General features: G+C 40.1%; 1 protein-coding gene across 1 annotated transcript in view; it reads right to left on the bottom strand.

Moving 5' to 3' along the window:
• CUBN (cubilin) overlaps positions 1–20,769 on the bottom strand; it is a 143,290-nt gene that overhangs the window by 70,946 nt on the left and 51,575 nt on the right. Inside the window, exons 28-30 of the mRNA XM_050971446.1 lie at positions 15,199–15,358; positions 7,148–7,329; positions 647–821 (exon numbers count right to left, since the gene is read on the bottom strand). Of these exons, the coding sequence (XP_050827403.1) occupies positions 647–821; positions 7,148–7,329; positions 15,199–15,358 (517 nt within the window). The remainder of the gene's footprint in view (positions 1–646; positions 822–7,147; positions 7,330–15,198; positions 15,359–20,769) is intronic.

The raw sequence follows: 20,769 nt of genomic DNA, 5'->3' as shown, positions 1-20,769 counted from the left end.
GAATCAGTGTGCTTAATCAAGCAAAACTGCAAGAATTAAAATTTGCCTCTCATCATTTTTCATTGCAATTATTTTCCGATAATTGGCCTTTTTATAAGAACTTCCATGTAGAGATGTGGTTGAGTCTTTTAAGAATATCTCTTCTTTTAGTGATTACCAGTAAGGCTGTGAACAAAAAATCACATTGGGGGATGGTTAAACCTTATAGTGATCAAGTATTTGCTAATCACTCCAAATATTTTTGGGGTCCAGTCCACTGAGTTCTTCAAGCTGGTGTTCTCAGCTATTTTTCAGTTTACCATTTAAAACCAAAAGCACCATTCAGTGAATAAAAGACTCTGTATGGGTAAGTGGGTGGGAAGAAGTGGTAGCATGCAAAATCCTTTACTCATTGCAGGAATGTCTTCATTAATTATGTAGAGAAGAAATCAAACCAAAATACATTAAAAGGCCTAGATTTCAGATAATTAGACAATTTTTAACTCTTTGTGTTTTCCAGCATCTCTTAGTGTTACCAAATTCAGTATCACCCAAATTCTCTTTCAGCATTCAGTCCTCTGCGGTTTGACTACTTTGAATGCTTGCATGGCTGATCCTCAATTCTCAGGCTTCCTGAATTTCTTCTGGTATTAACCAGTATACTCACCACCTGGATTTTCTTGCCAGGAGGCATGAAAACCTCTCCCTGTCCCTCCTGCATCGGTCTCGAAACGGACAACGGCTGAATTGCCAGTGGTGGAGATTTGCAGTGGGTTCTGTGCTGATCTTGGAACACACAGCTGGGCTAGCCTAGGAGAGAGGAAATCTGGGCCACCAAAGACCTAGAAGTGGAAGAAATATTGTCAAACTTTTCCAAAGAGCGCATCAGTCACACACAGTTCATGAGAACTGTTTAGTTTTTAGGAAGAAAAAAAAACCCCATCTATAAGTATTGAAAATGATTCAACATTTTAAAATGTAAAGCAGCTAATGGAGTCTTTTTGTCTGCAGACTTTGTTGGTACCTGAACCACTTGTACAAACCAACTTTAAAATTCCTGATGATTAGAGAACAGCCTTGTATTAAATAGAATTTTCTCTTTGGGGACTTGGCCAGATTCTTCTTCCCTTTCCCTCCAGAATTAGCACTTTGTTTCTCTGGACATATAAACCCAGATTTTTTTTTTCTTTTTTTTTTTTTTTTTTTTTGCATCTTTGTGCAAAAAAAGGGCTTCTTTTTGCAGGAACTGGTGATGATGATTTGCACCGCTGATATCTAGAGGGATCGTTAAAGACTTTTTAAATTTGGGAAAGATTTCATAATTTCTTCTGATAAAAAAAAAAATTGCAACTTTATTTATTTCAAGGGCAGCATAGATATATAAATATCCAAAATACTGGATTTGGGTCAAGTAAGCTACATAATGTTCTATGCTGCATAATGTTAATAATGTCCTTTGGAAGTCAGGATATATAGCATACATATTTGCCACAAAAGATGGGTTTTGGCTTTTTAGAGTAATTGTTTCCTACGCAGCAGAGCGTGCCTAGGGCAGTCATAAACCAGAGAATCACCACTCCTTTAGGCATCACAGCAGTGTGATGTACCTACAATGCATTTTTAAACCAAGTGCAGAGAATTATGTGGCAGTGCTGAAGCCTTGTTAACCCTGTTTGTTTTTCAGAGAGGATGTAGGATTTTAGTTTGAACCCATTTGTAACTGGTGGAACAGCTCACCTTCCCTAGTGTTCCCTCTCAAAGCTGAAAAAAACACACATGCTCAGGGCAATTTCCAATTGACATGTGATTTTGGTGCCTAGAGCCCTCAATGATTGGATTTTCTTGGCTTCCTGCATGCTAATGAAATGGCACCCAATACTAGCAGTCTACCACCTTCACTGTATGTGCCTGGCAGGACTGCAGCTGCAAAAGTCAGCTTGGCAGTAACCTTGGATGTGAAAACTATAAAAGAGGCACACCAAATAAAGAATGTGCTGCTGTCTTTCAGCAATTGAACAACTAAAAAAGATTCTAATTCTATAAGTATTCTTATTCTTATGTATAAATCCCAAAATTAAACTAGATAACATCAAGTTCTAATGACAAAAACAACCCAACAACCACAAAATAACAACAAAACAACAACAACAACAAAAAAAAAAAAAAAAAAAGAAAGAAAAAACCCAAACAAAAAACACCCAAAAGCAGAGAATAGGAATATAAAACAACAAATCCCATCAGAATTTTCCAACAGTAGCACCTCAAGTCCACTCCAAAAATTAATAGTTTGGTAAACATCAAAAAAATTAAAAGAAACAGTCTATGCATCTTTCACAGAAAACAACAGTACTGTTAGAAACAGCTTTATATGTGTCTTTTTTTCCTATGATCACTTCAAGATGAGGGGAAACTCAATATTTTAATAAGCTTTGTCAGATACTTTTAAACCCCAGAAGCAGTTTGGGTTCTGTCCAAGCTAAATATCTGAGCAAGTCTAACAAAGAGCTGAGCTAGTCCCCCCACATTCAGGGCTGAGTGTACTGGATTGTTACATAATTTGATTAATTGTGTGCTCACTAACTATTCAGAGGGTCTGACACTGCTCTGATGTTAGAGATACAAGAGAAATAATTTGGTTTTAGCTGGAAAAGAAAAAAAATCTGTGACTCCAGGTTAATGCCAGACCTCAGGAACTGAGGCTTGCAACCCCAGAAGAAATAAGAAATTAATTTTTCTATAAACATCATAGTCAGTTAGATGTTCAAAGACAGTATTTTGCTGTGGTGGCTGATAACACAGGCTCAGTAGGTTAAACATTTTTATTTTGACTGAGATAGCACTTTTTTGCATTCTGCAGGGAGGCTGCATGGCTTGAATGGATAATGGCTCCTCTGCCCAATCGATGTCTCAAGGCATTCAAAAGAAGTCAATGTGGATGAAATCACAGCTCAGATTCAGAATCTGTAATGAAGCTGTCAGGGTCTGGGGAAGAAGCCTGTTTGTCTGCTGGAAGCTCAGTGTCTTCAGAAAAACTTTACTGCTTGGCTGCTTGTGAGGCCCAGTGACTGCTGCATTTGTCAGAAGTCTGTTCAAATATGAATTTTAAAAAGTGTTTGTGGTACATTCCCTGAGTCAGAGCCACAGCATGAGATCCAGCAGGAACACATGCTCTTAATCATCTAAGGCAGCCCAGGGAAGCTATGTGGCAGAGGAAACAGCAGGAATTTCTAATATGCATCTAATAATTCTCATGGACCAGCCCCTCATATCCTCCCTGGTGCTCCCTGGGGCTGTCTGCCCCGTGGGCAAGGGAACCAAACCCAGCTCTGACACAAACCCTGCTGCATCTCCTCAGAAATTACCTTGGCCCAAGCTGAACACTTCAAAGTGACCTATTGGGAAAGAATTAAGGATGGGGGAGAAATACTGATGGAAATCTGAAGTTTGTGGGTCTCCTTTACATTGTTAACTGTTCAGCAACAGCTTCTGCACAGTTTCAAAATAAAAAGCAGTCAGAAGCATGCTCCTTATAGTTATGAGTGTATTTTCTTTTCTCCTTTAGGCCAGTTCAATTAATCAGATGCTTTCATAAAGGCTGGAATAAAAAACAAGTTTGAGTGTTTCCATGACAAAAAACAATAAAATATTATATTTGGCTACAAAGAGAAAAAACAATAGTTACCACATGAAAAAAAGAAGGGGGAAAAGAGAATGGATGGAAAGAATGAATTCAAGGGTGTGGTTCATAAAGAATGATAGGATATCTGAGCTGAAAAAAAAAAATAAATAAACAAACATCTAGTCTGACCAGAGTATCTGATCCCAAGGTAAGGTGGTATTGGTTCTCATAGCAGGGCTGCAGGACACTGCCATAAAGCCCATGGTTTTTATCTGTTCTTATCTTTTGCTTCTGCCCTGTTAGTTCCATTTAATGTTAACAGTCAGCATTCCAGAGTTATGAGCAACAGAAAGCTGTTTTTATGCAGTTGGTCACCCTCATGACACAGATTTTCTGGGAATAACAACGATCCCTGCCCAGATATAACTTCCAGCAAAGAGACAGCCAGGCTTTGACAGAGAATTAAGAACAGTGGTAATACCTGATGGTTTTTCTATTTAAATGAGAAGACCAGAGCATCTGACTTGGAAGTGAAATAGATTGACAGTCTTCCTTCCTTTTCTGCTCAGGGCTACATCTTGCTGAGGCAGAATATATTTATAGTTTGTAAAAATCTGGTCCATGCTAAAGGAGATGTCATCATTTATGTGTCATATAATTTATTCAAAGCAGGCTTGGTAATTTTCCTCTATGAATGTAATTTCTATAGAAGCCATTTAAAAACTATTTAAATTATTTCATTGTATCCAAAACAATGTCTTCTATTTCCATGAAGCATTTCTAGAAAATATCTTTAAGAACAATTTAAATTTGCTTTCTGGATGTTTTTAAAAGGAATGTAATTTCAAGGGGAAGAGAAAAAAAGACAGACTACAACAGTGCCATAAAAGAAACAGAGAGAAAGATTAAAGGAGAATGCATCAAACACTTGAGCCATGGGAATAACCTGAGGATTTCACTTTAAAAAAATTAATGTAACTATTATTGCACAGTTTTGGTGAAACATATGGCAGTCCTTGGATACTGACATGGAAATGACAGCTTGTTTAAGAGGCATTCTCAAAGGAAAGGGAAGGGAGATGCTGCCTCTTACAAGAACAAGTATGCTTCAGACAAATGTGCAAGGGTGAAATATTCAAGAAACTATGGTATAAAAAATGAAGTTAGCAACAAAGATGTTGCAATGAGAAATATCTCTTAGAATTTTCCTAAATCACTGCCAGGTCAAAGGGATGAGGTTGTTCCTAAGCAAAAGCTAAATGCATCCAGGAGAGGAAGTTTTGTGATTACTGGGAAATATTCATTCCAGGACATCTTATTTCAGGTACCAGACTGAAGGGGACATGGAGGGACAGCAGAGTGCAGACCTACTTTAGTACTGATTTTGACTTCCTATTAAAGCTGGAAAATTGTTTGATGTCAAAGAAAGCAGGAAGCAGTAGAACTTAGTACTCAGAGATAAGGAAAATGTGAAATCAGGAGAAAAACCATGAGAAAAAATAGACTTCAAACCCCAAACATACTTAGACAGGATACTTTTGGGAAGATAATGTGAGAGTGAAAGACCCTTGGAACCTCAGTGATCACTGAAACACACAGCATCAAAAGCACACCAGTAACCTTTTCTTAACACTCTGCAAACTTAAATGCGAGTGTGGTTTTCCACTTGGACACACATAGAAACTACAGGAAAGAAGAAGGCAGGATAAAGCAGCTTCTGAAAATGTTCTTTTTTTCCCCCCACTAAATTTGAGTCATCACTTGTTCAGCTCAAACTATGTCAATCATGGTTTGAATGAATTTTATAACAGAAGAAAGAAAATATGTATGTGGCCAGGTACATGAAGCTCCACTGCGTGCCTGAAGCTTGGCAGGGGAAGCTCTATGCTGCCATGCAGGACCTTTGATCATGCACTAAGACATGAACCAATTTTCCCCTGTAAGCTGATTTATGTTAGGTTATCTGCCAGCAGATCAGAGTCAGGTGTTGGGAACTGGATGAACCAAGATCAGGAGACAAGTAACTCAAAGCATGCCAATTCTGAGGGCAGGAAGGCAGGGGAGTTCAAGCAGCAAGGTGAGCATCTGTGCAGATGAATCAGTATGGTTGGAATGAAGCAAAACATAGCAACTGAGCTGCAAATGGCAAAAAAAGGAAACCTAAAACTTAAGGTGAGTACCTTGCTCAGGAACACAGAGCAGCAAACTGCAGGGTCCTCTTAAATGGTGTCTTTAAGCAGAGGTAGACACCTGTTGGTGTCTGGCAACCCACTCAATTGGTTTTAGCCCAGCTACCTTCCCAGTCAAAAAGTTCCCAAACAAATGGTTGCCAGCCATGTGTACTCTTGCTGGATCATGGTAGCTCCTGAGCAGCCATCTGCAGATGTAGGTATTGTCCCTGGACTGTTCAAGATATGGGCATCCTCAGCAAATTTCTATTTGGAGGCTGTTTAATGGATTCTTCTGGGCAACAGAGGCATAATGGAAGTTTATAGGCAGAAAACCTTCAATCTGGTAATTCTGGGCACAAAGAATAATAAAGATGCAATACAACAGACTTCATCAATAGCCAAACCAGCCAGTACAGGTCACCTGCTCACAGGCTCTGGTGTCAGCAATGTGACACAGGGATATTTGCCAGTGCTACTGGTGGAGATTTCACAGAACAGCCTCCTTACACCCAGATCCTGCAGAAGTCAGAATGTGGGAATGGGAAGCAGAGCATAAGTGTGGGTGCTGCACAGAAAGTTGTTTGATTGGATGCTGTATCACACCACTCAGAAGAGGAGAAGAAAGGCTGCCATAGAATGGTACAGGTTCTCTAAATCAGTCTTTTGCATTCATTACAAAAACATTGAAACTTCACCCATGTATTAACATTGACAAAGAGTCACAACAAGTGACTCAAATGTCTCTGGTGAGAGCAGTTTAGAAAGTCTATAACTCTAAACTTCTTCCTGAAATTATTTCCTATCCCTTCTTCCTGTACTGGAAGTCTATTCAACTCAGATTGGTCACCTGGTTGCTTACCTAGTTACCTTACCACCCTAAGGTAACTAGGATATTGCCTTTTTTTTTTTTTTGACTGCAAAGATTCTTCATCATTTTCATCACTCAGGGTTATAAATCTCCCCACATCCTTGGAAGGCCCTACACAGATCTCACCTGAGTTATCCCTCACAGTGATCCATCACCATCCTTTGCATCAGAAAATTATCTTCATGGTACAGTACCCTACACTTAGTTCTTTATAAAAGGTGGAATTTTTAAGACTAAGTTTCTCAAAGGAGTTTTGTCTTTTGTTAGGAAACATACAGTGCATAGCATCATAATTAATTTTAAAAGTCACCAAAGATATACAAGCAAAAAAAACCACCACAACATTATGGCTTCTGTGACAATACCTGTTGAACATAACTGCAGCCTTGACAGAAACAGGAAATTGTGGTAGAATTGTTTGCTCTGCATCTGCAGTTCTTGGGATTATCTGCTCCAGACAGAAATTAATAGAACTTGTGTATTTTAGAGGAGTAAAACTGATGCTCTTACCTCCAGAACATCATAGCTGCAGTTTGGGTGATACTCAATGTCGAATTCCTGAATGGTGAGTTGAATGCTGCTGCCAGGTGCTGTATGGATGTACCAGATGCATTCCCTATTGCTTGGGTAGCTGTTGGGGTAGCCAGGGCTGTGAAATGAACCAGAAGGGCCAGAGAGCTCTTCTCCACAACCTGTCAACAAAGCAAAGCAGCCTGGTGAGGAGGTCTGGAAAAACTCCCTGCCAGCTCTGCTAAGGACAGGCAGCAGCACCCATTTCATTGACAAATGTGTGATCTGGGCTGGAAGGTCTGCTCTGCCACAGGGAGCCCAGGAAGAGAATGGCAGGCTGGAGCTGTTTGCACTGCCTCTGCAGGAAGAACTTCACCCCCTGTTTTGGTAGGTTTTGTACCAAACCTCAGCATTTGCTCTGACTGCTGAGACACTGAGAAAAAAAGTGATTTTTTTTTTTTTTTAATTGGCTTCTAACTTTATCAGTTCAAGAAAGCTAAATCAGATCCATTCTCAGCTCTTACTGACTTCAAATAGTGCACAAGCTAAATTATCACAGGGAGGTCCTTCTATTGTAAAAATGCTTTAGAAATCATAAAATTAAAGACAATGCAATTTGCCTCAGCCTACTGAGCATGATTACAAGCTGCCAGATCACAGTGGATAAGCCAACTTTCTGACACTTGGTGTGTTTAATGTTCTCTTTTTTTTATTCAATTGTAACAGTGCAATTGTAAACAAGCTGTGTTTGAAAGGTTATGTATTTTTATTTCAGATAAGAAAGTATTGTCCTAACAGCACTCCCCAGACCCTGGGGTGACTAAGTTCTTACATACTGTGAGCTAGATTGAAAAAAGAAACCAGTAGCAAAACAATGGATGAAATGCAGGCCCTGGTTTACCAGGACAAAGCAGCTGAACATCTGACACTAGTTTTATCATTGCTTTATGGAGATGTGCTAAGTGCAGCACTAGCCTCTCTCTAATGAACTCCTGGGAAGATGCTATTCCAGACTCAGTGCCCAAGTTCAGGCATAAATAGGGCAGGAAGGCACAGCAGCCCTCCCAGTATCAGGGCAGATTGAGATCAGCTCCATTCACAGTGAAACCTTACCTTTAGAAAAGCCAGTAGGGTGGCCATCTACCTGTCACATGCAGAAAGAAAAGGATTCTGTGTTTGATCTGATTTTGTGTGTGCCATTCTGCCTTCCAGCAGCATTTTTTTTTCTCTCTTTACAATACAAGCCCCCCAAGTGTTTCATTTAGGCACTAATATTTTGCTTACACAGAATTTATAGGGTCACTTGAGCTTTGTAATACCCACACCCCATCAATCTCTTTGGCTTCATCTCCAGAGGAAAGGTTCTGTCACATTGCAAAGCCCCAAAATACTTAAGAAAACCATCTCACAAACCATGAGCTCTATATCCCAGAGGCAAATACTGTGGTATGTCAGAAGTGATAAATAGCATCTGTATCAGAGCCTTTCTCTATAGGAGATATTTTATAACATGAACCAAATAAAATACTCCTTTGATCTGTTCAACATATACACACAGATGTGTAAAACCTCTAATCACTATTAAATCTAAGAATAATTTGCAAATTGAATAAGGTTCTTTGGCTATTGCTCTGCTTTATACCATATTTCAGGAAGCTGTAGATCAAATCTTCAATTAACTGCAAATTTTCTTTAATGTGTTTTATGCCAAACTTGTGGCTGCTAAGTCTCAGAAGCATTTACCATTATTTCTACCATTGAGTCTTTCAGCTTCACACAGAAAACCTGACTTTGACTTCCTCATAGTTGGCTATAGGACTTCTAGGACTGCAAAACACAAATCTTTGAGGGGACAGAGCAGCTCTGAAAGGCACCAAAGCTATAAGAATCTATTTTAAGCTAAAAAAGGAGACCTCTAAATAGAGATGTGAGGCCATGCCAGCTATGGAACACTGATCTCTCTCAGTCCATCACACAGTATCCACCAGAAAAGCCCCTTTTAAACAAAAGAAGTCCCACTAATCCAGATGAACCTGTACGTAGCTGCAGTTGTCTCACAGGTGAATTGGCACAGGCTCAGCCCTCCTCCCTTTTCCCCACCTTGCTGCACATGGAGCAGCCAGAGGTGGCTCACCCTGCAGTTACAGAGCTACATTGTCAAGCTACTGGGCATCTCAATTTAGGAACTGAAGAAGTTTTTAAGTGTATTTTAAACCAATCTTGCCTTTGATCCCTATGGAGAAAAAGGCAGTGCACTTCCTCCCCTGAGGCTGTCAGCACAGGTAAATCCCCTGAAACTTTGCTATCCATGAACATTTCATCAGTGAGATGGAGAAGAAGAAAGCTTCAGTGTAAACCCCCATCCCTTTTTCCTCCTGCTGCCTTTAGAAGATGGCCTGGTTTTCCTCTAAAGAAACCAGGCTGCTGAGGTTTTACAACTGGAGGAAAAAAGGTGTCATCGTTGGGGAAGCCTCGCAGTGAAATTTGCAGCCTTTCTTTCCGCTCAGCAGCTGGAATCACACAGCCACTAAGGACAGAGCTCAGCTCAGGAGGAAAAAGCTGCTTTCCAGCTTGGGAAACAGAAAGATTTCTCAACAACCAGACTTAATGTCTTGGCTCCTGAGGGGGTGGGAACAGGGAGCAGGGGAGTTTCAGCAGGCAAAACAAAGCCCATTGCTATTTATCTCAGCTCAAAGAAAGCTGGGAACGTTTTAAAACCTAACAGGCAGTTATGACTCAGCTTCTCCTACTAAGGGTTTCCTGATAGCCACAAAAGAGGTTTTTTATTTAAACCTGAAATGGCTCAGAGGAGAGGAGGAAAGCCTGTGTGTTCTTCTTTGAGGCGTAGACCTTTCTTCCATGCCACTCTTGCAGGTAGCATTCAGATTACTCACACTCCCTCTCCAGAGAGGTTTATATTTCCTCTGAGTTCAACCAACATTCTCTGGAAGCACATGAGTAAGAAGGTCAAACTGCTTTTAATGTCTCGTTTCTTTTCTTCCAATTAAAAAATGTTCCCAGAAAAGGCTTCCTTTTTTATTTTTTTTTTTTAATGGAGTGATTCCTTTTAAGTGCTTCAGCAAAATGAAGGTAAAGTTTAGGTCTCTGAGATTAATTTCTTGTAAGTTTTTTGCAAAAACATCTGAATTTCTTGAGTTTATGCCTAAGCATTCACTGACTAATAGCAGAAAAAAGAGCACACTGTTCTTTGCAAATATGTGAACTTCACACCTGAATTTTTTTGACTGACCAGCATATGGCACAAGAAACCTCCACATCAGAGCAGAAACTGAAGCCCTATCTCTGCACTCTCTGGCCAGCTGCCAGGAAGTCTGTGCATGATGCTTCTGTTCTTTATAAGGATGAGGTAAGACTCAATTCTGTTGCATTTTGCTGAAAATATAGGTGCTAGTTGATTTTTTAAAGATATTTACATAAATACTTAAGAGATTAAAATATATGTTCCCAATTTAAACTCACTTGCTCACTTGTAGGATTGCTCTACAATGCCAAAATGAGAAAACTCGAATAATGAACTTTTTGAAATGCTTATGAAACTTTGATTACAAAGTTATAGGAATACAAACCTTCTCCCAATGTTTGTATTCATCTGAAAACATCAAACAAAATTTTGATTCTATTGAAAAAAATGGAATTTTTGCTGTTTATAGCAACAAAGTAGAAAACATTGATCTGTAGGAATAAATAAAAAAGCAGAAGCAAAAAGTATAAATAGCAGCATACTTCATCTTTCACTGAAATAACAGTGATTAATACAAAGCCATTCTGCCCCTAAAGTGAAACATCTTTAAAAGTTTTTCTCAGCACAGAAATCCACAGTCTTGCTGTGAAATGCAGACAGCTGCACTGTGGAAAAGTTGCTTGCAGCTGAACTGCAAGCATACAGCCTATGACTGGTTTGTGCCAGCCTCCTTGCAGTAATTTTGGACATTTCAGCCCTGCAGCTAAACAGAGAAAGAAAAAGTAAGAAAGGGGAGGTACTCTTTTAGTAGTGTAAAGGTCCTGGAATTCCCCTGAAAATGCTGAAAACCACTACCTACTCTGGTGTTAGTTGCTAGGAAATCAGACAACAAACAGAATCTTAGGAAACATATATTTGGTGGTTTTGCTTTTCTCTGACTAAAATTTACGTATCCATTGAAGATTGTGCAAGCAATGATTTACAGATCTTTCCATATTACTGCCTGTCTGGTTAGCAGATGGTGTTCATTAACCAAAGAAGAATCCCTATTCTCAGAAATAATTTTAGCTGAACAGAAATGTTGTAATCTGTGGAGAACTCTATTATTTGCTAGGTTTTCAGATTTATTCAGGGGTATGTTTTTAGCCACATGTTAGAAAAATCCCATCTATAAAGGTTAAAGAGAACTGGCACTGTTCCTGCAAAACCAAAGTTAGGAAATGAAAGGAACAGAGTTTTCCAGTTGTGGTACTCATTGTGACACATTTCAATAAACGTAAGCTGACTCTAACTGCAAGGAGCATGCACTATAAACATTTGCCTGTACTACAATAATACTTGTGTGAAGTATAATTTGGATTTGATTCTGAAAACTTTTGCTCTCTTGGGTAGGTTTGGTTACAGAATATTATCCAATGGATGAAGTAGAAGAATTGACGTGATAAGGGTTTATGCAAGAGAGTAAAAATTCAAGTGAGATCTGTTCTGGGCTTTTCTCTGCTTTCTGATTTGTTAATAGCAGATCTTGTTCATCATTAGACTTAATGTGACAGAAAGACACTGAAAAGGAATCGTAGCTTTTTGAAACTGAAAAAAATGGGCAATTTATCAAAGCTTACACAAGAAATAGCAGACCTATGATTCAGGCTTAGAAAATCTGGACCTCAGCTTCCTTGCTGACCTGCAGGGTGATATTCTGTTCAGCAATCCTAATGGATGCCTGAAAAATGTCTCCAGTGAAGGACTTCTGCACCTTCATCTAACCTCTGTTTCTGTAGTGCTTCTCTGAAGAACTAACAACTTCAACACTTGACCTGGCATATATACTGAGAACGTGAAACAGAAAGCAGAATCATTGGTGCAAATTTGGACTGAGAAATGCTGAGAAGAGACAATTAAATTGAAAAGGTCTATTGACAATGGAGCAGCCAAATGAGTGAGCTTCCAATGCAATGCAGATGGAAATGTAAAGCAGTGAGGCCCTACGTGCACGTTGCTTAATAAGGTAAGTGACGGGTGCAGGAAATATGTGTCACCTCAGATATGACAGTTGTCACTGGTGTAATTTTGCACTCAGAGACCTTTGCCCTCTTGGCCTCCTGATTTTTTTTTTAGGGAAAGCAATTTGATTGGCATTCCATCTTTGCAATATCCAGACTGTTACCATAAGTTTGTTCTTTTTCAAAGGACCAATATATGTCCCATATATATTTGCCTATATTAAACTTCCTAAAACAGAGTGAAAGTAGAATAAGCACCTTGCAGATTCAAGCTTTCCACAGGCAGATAATCCTTTTGAGGCCTTGACTGAAGAAGAAAACAGTGATTTAGCCAAATCATTTCTAAATCCATCATCATCAATGAAAGTCCCTAAGAACAACAAAGTTATTTCAGAATCAAAATAATTTTAAAATTTACTTCTCTGCACTAGAACTTTTTATTCTATTTCTATTTATTTCTCTTTCTATTCCTATTTCCATTTTTTTTCAAGTTAAAATTACATAGGACACTTTTAAGCATAAATAACAGCATTCTCTTAATATCAGTTATTAATTCTGTCTTTGTGAAAGCCTTTAGGGTTTTAAAGAAACCACTTTTTATAGCAGGTTTCCTCAGCAGCTGGAAAGATCAGATGCAAATGTCTTAAATCAAAACAGTTTTGCTTCGCCTATAGCAGAAGGGGCTATTCAGATCAGCTATCAATGAGGTAAGCTTTTGTCTTCTTTTGACCACCTCACAGCTGTGAAGAAACTTCTGGGAAGAGTTTCAGAAGCAAACTGTATCAGACACATGGAAAACACAAGTGCTGCTCCCTTTACCATCAAAACATGGGAATGTCCTTGATATATATCTCATAGAGGCATCACAACTGCCAGTTAAGGAGCACATGGACAGCCTGAGAAATAGATCACAGCAGCTTGAACTCTGGAGCACACATTTGTCACTTGAGCAGAAATAAAAGCTCCTCTCTCAGCAATATATGTAGCTCTGTTATTTTCTTGTCAGGTGAGATGTTATCAGATCTGGATGTAGATTGCCCTAGGAATTTGCCCTCAGAGAAGATGGGATCCAGTGGCTTCACTCTGAAATACCCAGCTCAAAGGCTGCATCTCCTGATCAGTTCCCCTAGACAAGGAGACTTTTTCCAGTGAAATATTTTTTTATGAACTTGAAAGATTTTCAGAAGGGAGAGGTAAATATAGTACCCCAACCACAAGGACATATGTAATTTATTTACTCTAGGGCAACCAGGCAATGTATCCACCAAAAGTTAGAGGAATAGCTGTATTTGTGCATGACACCAACTGAGAAAAGAAAAGGAAGTTTTTTGAAATGAACAAAAAGCTGACAACTATGGTCAGCTCTGGAGGAACTCGCACTCACATTGCAAGCTGTCAGAAGTCACAGCTGTGACATTCTGAGCCAGCAATGACATTCCCTAAGAGCCAGGCCTGTCTGACCCTACAGATCCTGGTCTGTGCTTAGACACAGCCCCACATTAGCAGTCTGGGCCCTGTGCAGCATCAGGGTGGAGCTCAGTGTACGGGAACTAACAGAAGGGCAGAGCTGCCTGACAGAGAAATGAATGTCAGTGCAGCACTGGACGGCAGAGGGGTGGGAAAGGAGAGAAAGCACAAGAGTGTTTACCATGCAGGCAGATTCTGGAAAGCTTTGAGAGCTTTATAAAAGCAAGTTAACCCAGCACCATGGCTACTCTATGGAACTGATGTCATCTGGCTGTGCATAAAAGCCTCTGCTCTCTCTTCTTTTGTGCAGCTCCAGCATGACGTCACCCCAAAGCACAAGAAGGCACCTTTGTGCTGGGGCCCTTCCCCTGCTGGCTCCTGCCACACATCCCACTCCCAGCATGGGTCCCTCCCCTACCCAGAAACGCTCCCTCATTCCCCCTGCTGAATGCAGGGCACCACTGTGGAGCTGGCAGAGCCCTTTGGGAGCCTGCAAGCTCCAGCAGTCTGTGGTAGAGCAAGGAGCTTCCATCCAAACCGTGTTCAGCAGCCTTGCACCTCGGCAACCCGCAGTGGGGCCTCTGCAACCCTCTTCATCTGCTTCAGATGCAGTCAAACCTGAATGCTGCTGACTGATGAGACAGACAGAGCAACTGGGGCAACCTAATTATTTTCAAGGCTGGAACCCCTTTGGTGGGACGTACAATGGCGCACGATTTAACCTTGTTACAGTACACAACTGCTGTTAAATAAGCACAGCGAAAAAAGATGCATGAAGAAACTGCAAACATAGTTTGCTGTTGTAAAATCATTAACAGATTTGTTTATAGTTGGCTTGCATGCTTGCCTGACAGTTTTCATGAGATGCAGGAACAAGAGAACAGACACCCAATGCACATCCTGGCCAATGGTATTTCATGCAGAGAAATGGGGCGGGGGCAGCTGGAAGTGGACACTACCACAGAAAACAAGTACCACTCAATTAAACTAGAGAGAAGCCTGCACAGAAAACAAAAGTCTATAGAAATGGGGAAAACTGAGGGCTGAATGTTCCCATTAAAAAGCTCAAGTCACTCACAGTTACCCGTGACAGCATCTATCTCCTGTTCATTACAGAAATTCTGGATATGTCCCTCATCCCTGTGCCTGCTCCTGGAAATGGAAGCTTATTTCACCAACAGCTCTCAGTCTCCAATCAGCTGATCTTTGATGATGTACATGTGCAGAAAGTACTGGGAAAGTATGTTTCGAATTATGAGGAAATGCAATGGATTTAGAGCTGTTGGGTTATTTCTATTTAGATGGTGTAGAGTGGCATAAGCTGGAACCCCTGTACACATCCAGGGAAGGAAACCTTCCCAGAGGAAACCTGGCTCACTTACCGTCAACATGCCATAGCATTTGGAACCCGCTTCTAGCATTCAGTCCATCAGAGTAGAACTCCACATGAAGGCTGGTCCCTGTGGTGCTTCCTGCCAGTGGAAGAGACTGTCCACAGAAAGTGCCTATCAGGCTGGATTGTGCATCAGGCCCATCATAGAGCTAAAATGAAATAAAAAAAAATGCCAGTGAGTCAAAAGAAGCTCCCCAGTTAAGCAGCTTCCCAATATTTTGTACAGGATTGAAAAAAAAAAAACCATAAACCAAATCAGTGACACTTCTCCCACTGGCCACCATTGCACAGCAATATGAGCCTGGGGAGTGTGGAAAGATTTGGGTAAAATGATGAGTAAATACAAGGCCAATAAGTCTTTAAACCTGGCTGTACACTGTGTGCAGTAGGAAGGTTTGCTGTTGCTGTTTTGGTGTGTATTGGGGGTTGCTGGGGAAGAAGATAAAGGGCAAGTGGCAGTGAACTGAAATAGAAAGAAAAAGAGGATGTCATGGGTCTGATTCGCCCATGCACCTAACGCTGAGTGCCTCCAAACCCCTTGGTGACAACTCTGTTTACATCTTCATCTGTTTAGGGCTGCAGCCAGGTGATGTGAGGACTGCCTGGGCTTCTGATGGAGAAAATCAAGCAGTCAGCATCATGATGGCCTCCCAGAGTAGTGAGGATAAACTGAAAACCAGAAGTAAAGTAAATCTTCAAAAACACAAGGAAATTTTATACGAGTTTATGGTTTCATAATCTCATGCTAAAGTCCTGATTTGGAGAAAAACTGTACTGAGCCATGCTACTGAAATTTGATTTCCTTGTCATACCCTATGTGCTGGTATTTTGACAATCAGTGATCAGTCAGACATAGCCAGCCCAAAAACCTTGATGTTTTCCAGATAGAGATGAGGAATCTTCCATCCCACTCTCAAAACATTGCCACTCAAAAAAATCCAAAATCAACCAAACAATCAAAACAACAAACTGCTAGGGAAATATTTCTGTATTTAAACATTTAAATGATGTCTGAAGGCAGTCATATATTCCCAATTAAATGAAAACACTTAATACATATTTTGATGGGGTGATAGTAGATACTTAGAGCTTTTTAACTTCTTTACACTTGTTGTATCCAGACAGGTTTAAATGGTATTTCAAATTCTAGTTTTGGAAGTTCTTTCAAATCCAGTAAATCACACTGAACATACCTCTGTGTTCTCACCAAATACCCCATACCCCAGTGCCATTTTTCAGGCATGAGGAATGTAATTTTTGCAAAGCTAGTAAAAATGAAACATTTTAGCTAGATTGCCTTTGATTTACAATATCAGATTGCTGGCTATTTTTAAGTTAGGTTTTGCTTTATTATTTGTACCTTGGTTACTACGATTCTTAAAGTTTAGGAAAACAGCAACCCTTGTCCCTTGTTATCACTTTGTGAGAGTTCATCTGATCTTTTGTCTTACAAAGCATATCTTCCTAACACAATCCAGCAAATTACTGGCACAGAAACCATGTCTGAACATTCTCATTGTGCATTTTTGGCATGCTTCCTTACAGAATTTCAAGAAAAACTTTTCTCTCTTCTGAAGCCATTCCTGTAAAGTTGTCTCTGTGCAAAGAATAAAATCTATGATCTCTAGAAAAACAGCAGAGGTTTATTTATCTTTACTCTCCATTCAAATCTCTTTTCCAAATATCTTTGATTCCACTCAGAATTCTGCTATGTTCAGTACAGTATGTCATACTATGGAAATGCATTTCAGCAAATATTGATTGGCCATGCTAGCTGCTAATTTTTACACATATATTCTGGCAGACTCTCATATGAGAATAAGTCATTAACCCCCAGCCTTTCTGCTGAAGATGCTGGTCTTGCAGAATCTTCAGAAATCTTGTTAATCATTTAAAACAGAGCTGGGGCCAAGAAATCAACCTGAATGGTTTCAAATCTTCTAGCAGACAGTCCAGTTGAAATGTTGGGTTTTTTTTAATTAAAAAAAAAATCAGTTAGTTCTGCCAGAAGTTAGGGTCAAACTACAGGAGTAAATCTATGGTAATATTCCAGGGCCTATTTAATGACTGGTGACCATCAGTCTAATACAATAAAAAGCTCAAAGCAAGCTAAGTGTTCTGCAAATTGAGAACTATCACTCTGTTTGGTATGGTTTCTCTTGGTGAAATCAGAAAAGATTGAAAGTTTCTCATTGTAGTCACATTGCTGATAGTGATCAGATGTGTTTGAAAATAAATATGAAATTGTCCTAAAGATTAGATGGCAATATGTTGAATATCAATCTGTATTCTTTCCACATACAAAATTTGAAGGACCACCTGATAGACAGATGAGCTGTCCCATGGCCAGCATTGCAGTTAGGACCTTCTTCCAAGCCAGGGTGAGAGCTTTACACATTCTTTAAAGGCATAAGTACAGAAAAATTAAATCAAGTCAGATCCAATTAGATTTTTTAATAGTACTTCCTTTGATAAATTTGTGGTGTGTACTGCTCGTATTTCTGTGCTTCAAGCCATGGAAATCATACACCAGAAAAAATATGAATGCTGAAGAATGAATCAATGTGGAGATCACTCTGAATAGCAGCTAAAACTATGTCAAGATAGGTACTGTTAATTCTAGTGATTACAAATGCAAATCCATTCTAAAGAACTATGGACTAAATCATACCTAGAAACTTCCAAATCAAAACAACACCAATAAAAATAAAAGTTTCACTCATCTCCTGCAATTTGATTCATCAGGAGTGCATAATTTTTGTCTAAGACAGAGAATGCCACATTTCTATGTCATTTCCTCTGAAAACAGTCCATCAGTTTTTCTAGCCACAAAGCATGGTTACTATGGCAATCCCTTCATGCCGTGCTGCCCCGTGGGTTTCAGTTCAGAGCAGCATTTCACAGGGAATTTGAGTGCCTGGCCAGCTGTAACTCATTGAGAGAGGCAGAACCACGACTGCTAGAATTACAGCTGGGTTTTTTGAGCTGTCTTTCATTTCTAAATGAAGGGAACAGCTGTGCATTTTCACAGGGCATTTTGAACTTCTCAAACCACCTTTTGCTCTCACACAAACACAGGCAAGGGAAACTGAAGCTGAACACAGCTCTCATGAGCCATAATTTCTCTCCTGATATCTGAGATAATGTTTCTTGTCTCGAGGTCCTGCTTTGTCAGCTGTGTTATCTTAAACTGCTGCAAATTGAGGGAACGTTCTTCTGCAGTCTATAGGAGGCAAGATACTCCTTATGCTTGTGCAAGACAATTGGATTTTGGGGCAGTATATTAGTCACTCCTGCACCATACTGACTCCAGGAACTGGTATTTGAGTCTCTTCCAGCTCCCCATTGGGAAGAAAGTGCTTGTTCCCTTTCTCTGTATATACTGGTTTTGTAATATATTTATTTGTTCAGACCTTTTAGCCTCCACCAGAAAATCCAAGCGCTCCATAATGATTCTGGCAGACAATTCAGCCAGCAAAACAGGCAGACACCTTCAACACACATTCAGATCCTTAGCCTCTCCTTTTTAGCAAAGCAATTGCCCAGCAGCAAGCAGAACACCGCATTTCACCAGCCTGCAGCCTGGCACTGGGTCTAGGGGATGATGGGCTACATTCAAATGAATTATTGGGCATGGCTCAATAACTGCTAGAAGAAACTCCTTAGCAGGCTCCCTAGGAGCAAGTGTATAGGTTGACTTGAAAGTAAAAAGGGGAGGTACCAGCTCTCTAAGGGATGAATCAGTCTGTGTGACTGCCCCACAGCCAAGTGGCAGCTGAAAACCATCTGCTGTACATTAGAACGGGGTTGGGGAAGAAGGACTAGCAAAAGCTGCAGGAAGGGTTTGGCTTGGGGAGCTCTCCTGGGGGACACCATGGTCACCAGTATTGCATTTTGGCTCTTCTGACTCTTCAGCCTGGAAATATGTCACTAACACCAATAATGATGCCCTGGAGGCCACAGCTGTTCGCTTCTTTTTGGAGGAGCAAAGCAAAAGGGCATGACCTGTGTCACAGAAAAGCTCATTACCAGAACTGGAGCAGGGGCTCAAGGACTGAGCTGACTGGAAAATGAGGTTTCCTCTACTTGGAAGCAATAAAGATCTATAAAAAATGGGGAAAATAACCTTGGAATGTGTTCCATTTGGACATACTGGAGGTAGGGACAATTTTCTAGCCGACTGCCTTGTCAAGCTTACTCTGTCTTGCAAAAGAGAGCCTTTCAGACTGGTAGTAAGACTCCATCTGTTCAGTTTTCCTGGCAGAAAACTAGGGGGTGGGGAGCAGGGAGGTAGGGGGAAGGGATTGTTAAGCATAATATCAGTTTTCTCCTGGAGAATGTTATTTCTATGAAAAGGCATGGGGTTTTTTTCCACCAGGAAAAACATTGCAGAGGAAAAGCCCATGCCTAATCAGCTCTGGAAAAAAGCTGCTTATGTACACTAGTTAGTAACATTTAGTCTTGATCAAGAGGTGATAGTCTTAAAGAACAAACTTTCAGTTTTTCACGAGGGTAAAACCTATGCTGTGAATACTGACAGTTCACTTTCATTGTACTGTAAATAATACTGTCATCAGATGTCAGAATTCATCATATTAATGAGCAATTATAGTAATAATTGTCTCCAACTGAGTCTTGAAACAAACTCTTTGCTGTCAGAAAACTTTTATACAGGGACCAGCAGCAGGAGTCCTGGGCTGTATTTGCAGAACTCAGGAAAGGAGGCACTGCCTTGGATCAAACCAACAGAGCCATGAGTGTCCCACCCATGCTCAGAGCCTCTAGGGCAGTGTGACACACACAAGCATCCCTTTCCTCTTAGAACTGGGAAAGCTGATATGGGATTGTTTGGATCTAAACACCCGAGGCAGTGATTACAGGTTTCTGAATAGCTCTTCCTGAAAGGAAATGAAAGGAAAAGAAATTCTGGAAAGGAAATTTTGATGGCATTGCCACGAATATATTACCAGAAAACAAAAAGAAGCAAAAAAACAAATATAATCCTCACCCAAGTAACAGAATGCACTCTAAAGAGACATCATCATTAATGGTTAAAACAAGAATTAACACAAACAAAAATAACTAATTTCCAAGCAACACATTTCCTTCCAGTAGGGTAGAGTGCAAACTTAAGAACCTGCAGGTCTGTCAGCCAGTGGAAAATCCAAACAAATTAAAGCTCCAGGATGTGGCCCAATGCGCTAGCTGAGCACCACAATGACATTGTTTCACAGAAACAAAGGCAGTTTAAGACTTTGAGTGACTGACTGCATGGGGCCTTGACACTTCTGCACAAACAGGAGAACAAAATAAGATCATGTTTGTGCTTGGATGATGATAAGAGTTTGCAATTGCCACTAGGAAAAGGCCTTACTAAAGAACTCATTCTAACTAATATTTTAATATGATCATTTCAACATGTTTATGCCCTATGATGAAAGTTCTTGCTCTGACCATCTTCTTGTCTCCACACAGTAGCACACTTTCACTAATGAACCATTTTATTTCATATTACAATGGAATTTGACATCAGGCATCATTTAGACATGTAGGCATACTA

Source organism: Serinus canaria, chromosome 2 (genome assembly GCF_022539315.1).
Source record: "Serinus canaria isolate serCan28SL12 chromosome 2, serCan2020, whole genome shotgun sequence".
NCBI lineage: Eukaryota > Metazoa > Chordata > Aves > Passeriformes > Fringillidae > Serinus > Serinus canaria.
Note: the sequence above shows the minus strand (reverse complement) of the source record. Positions and strands in the feature narration are given on the sequence as shown.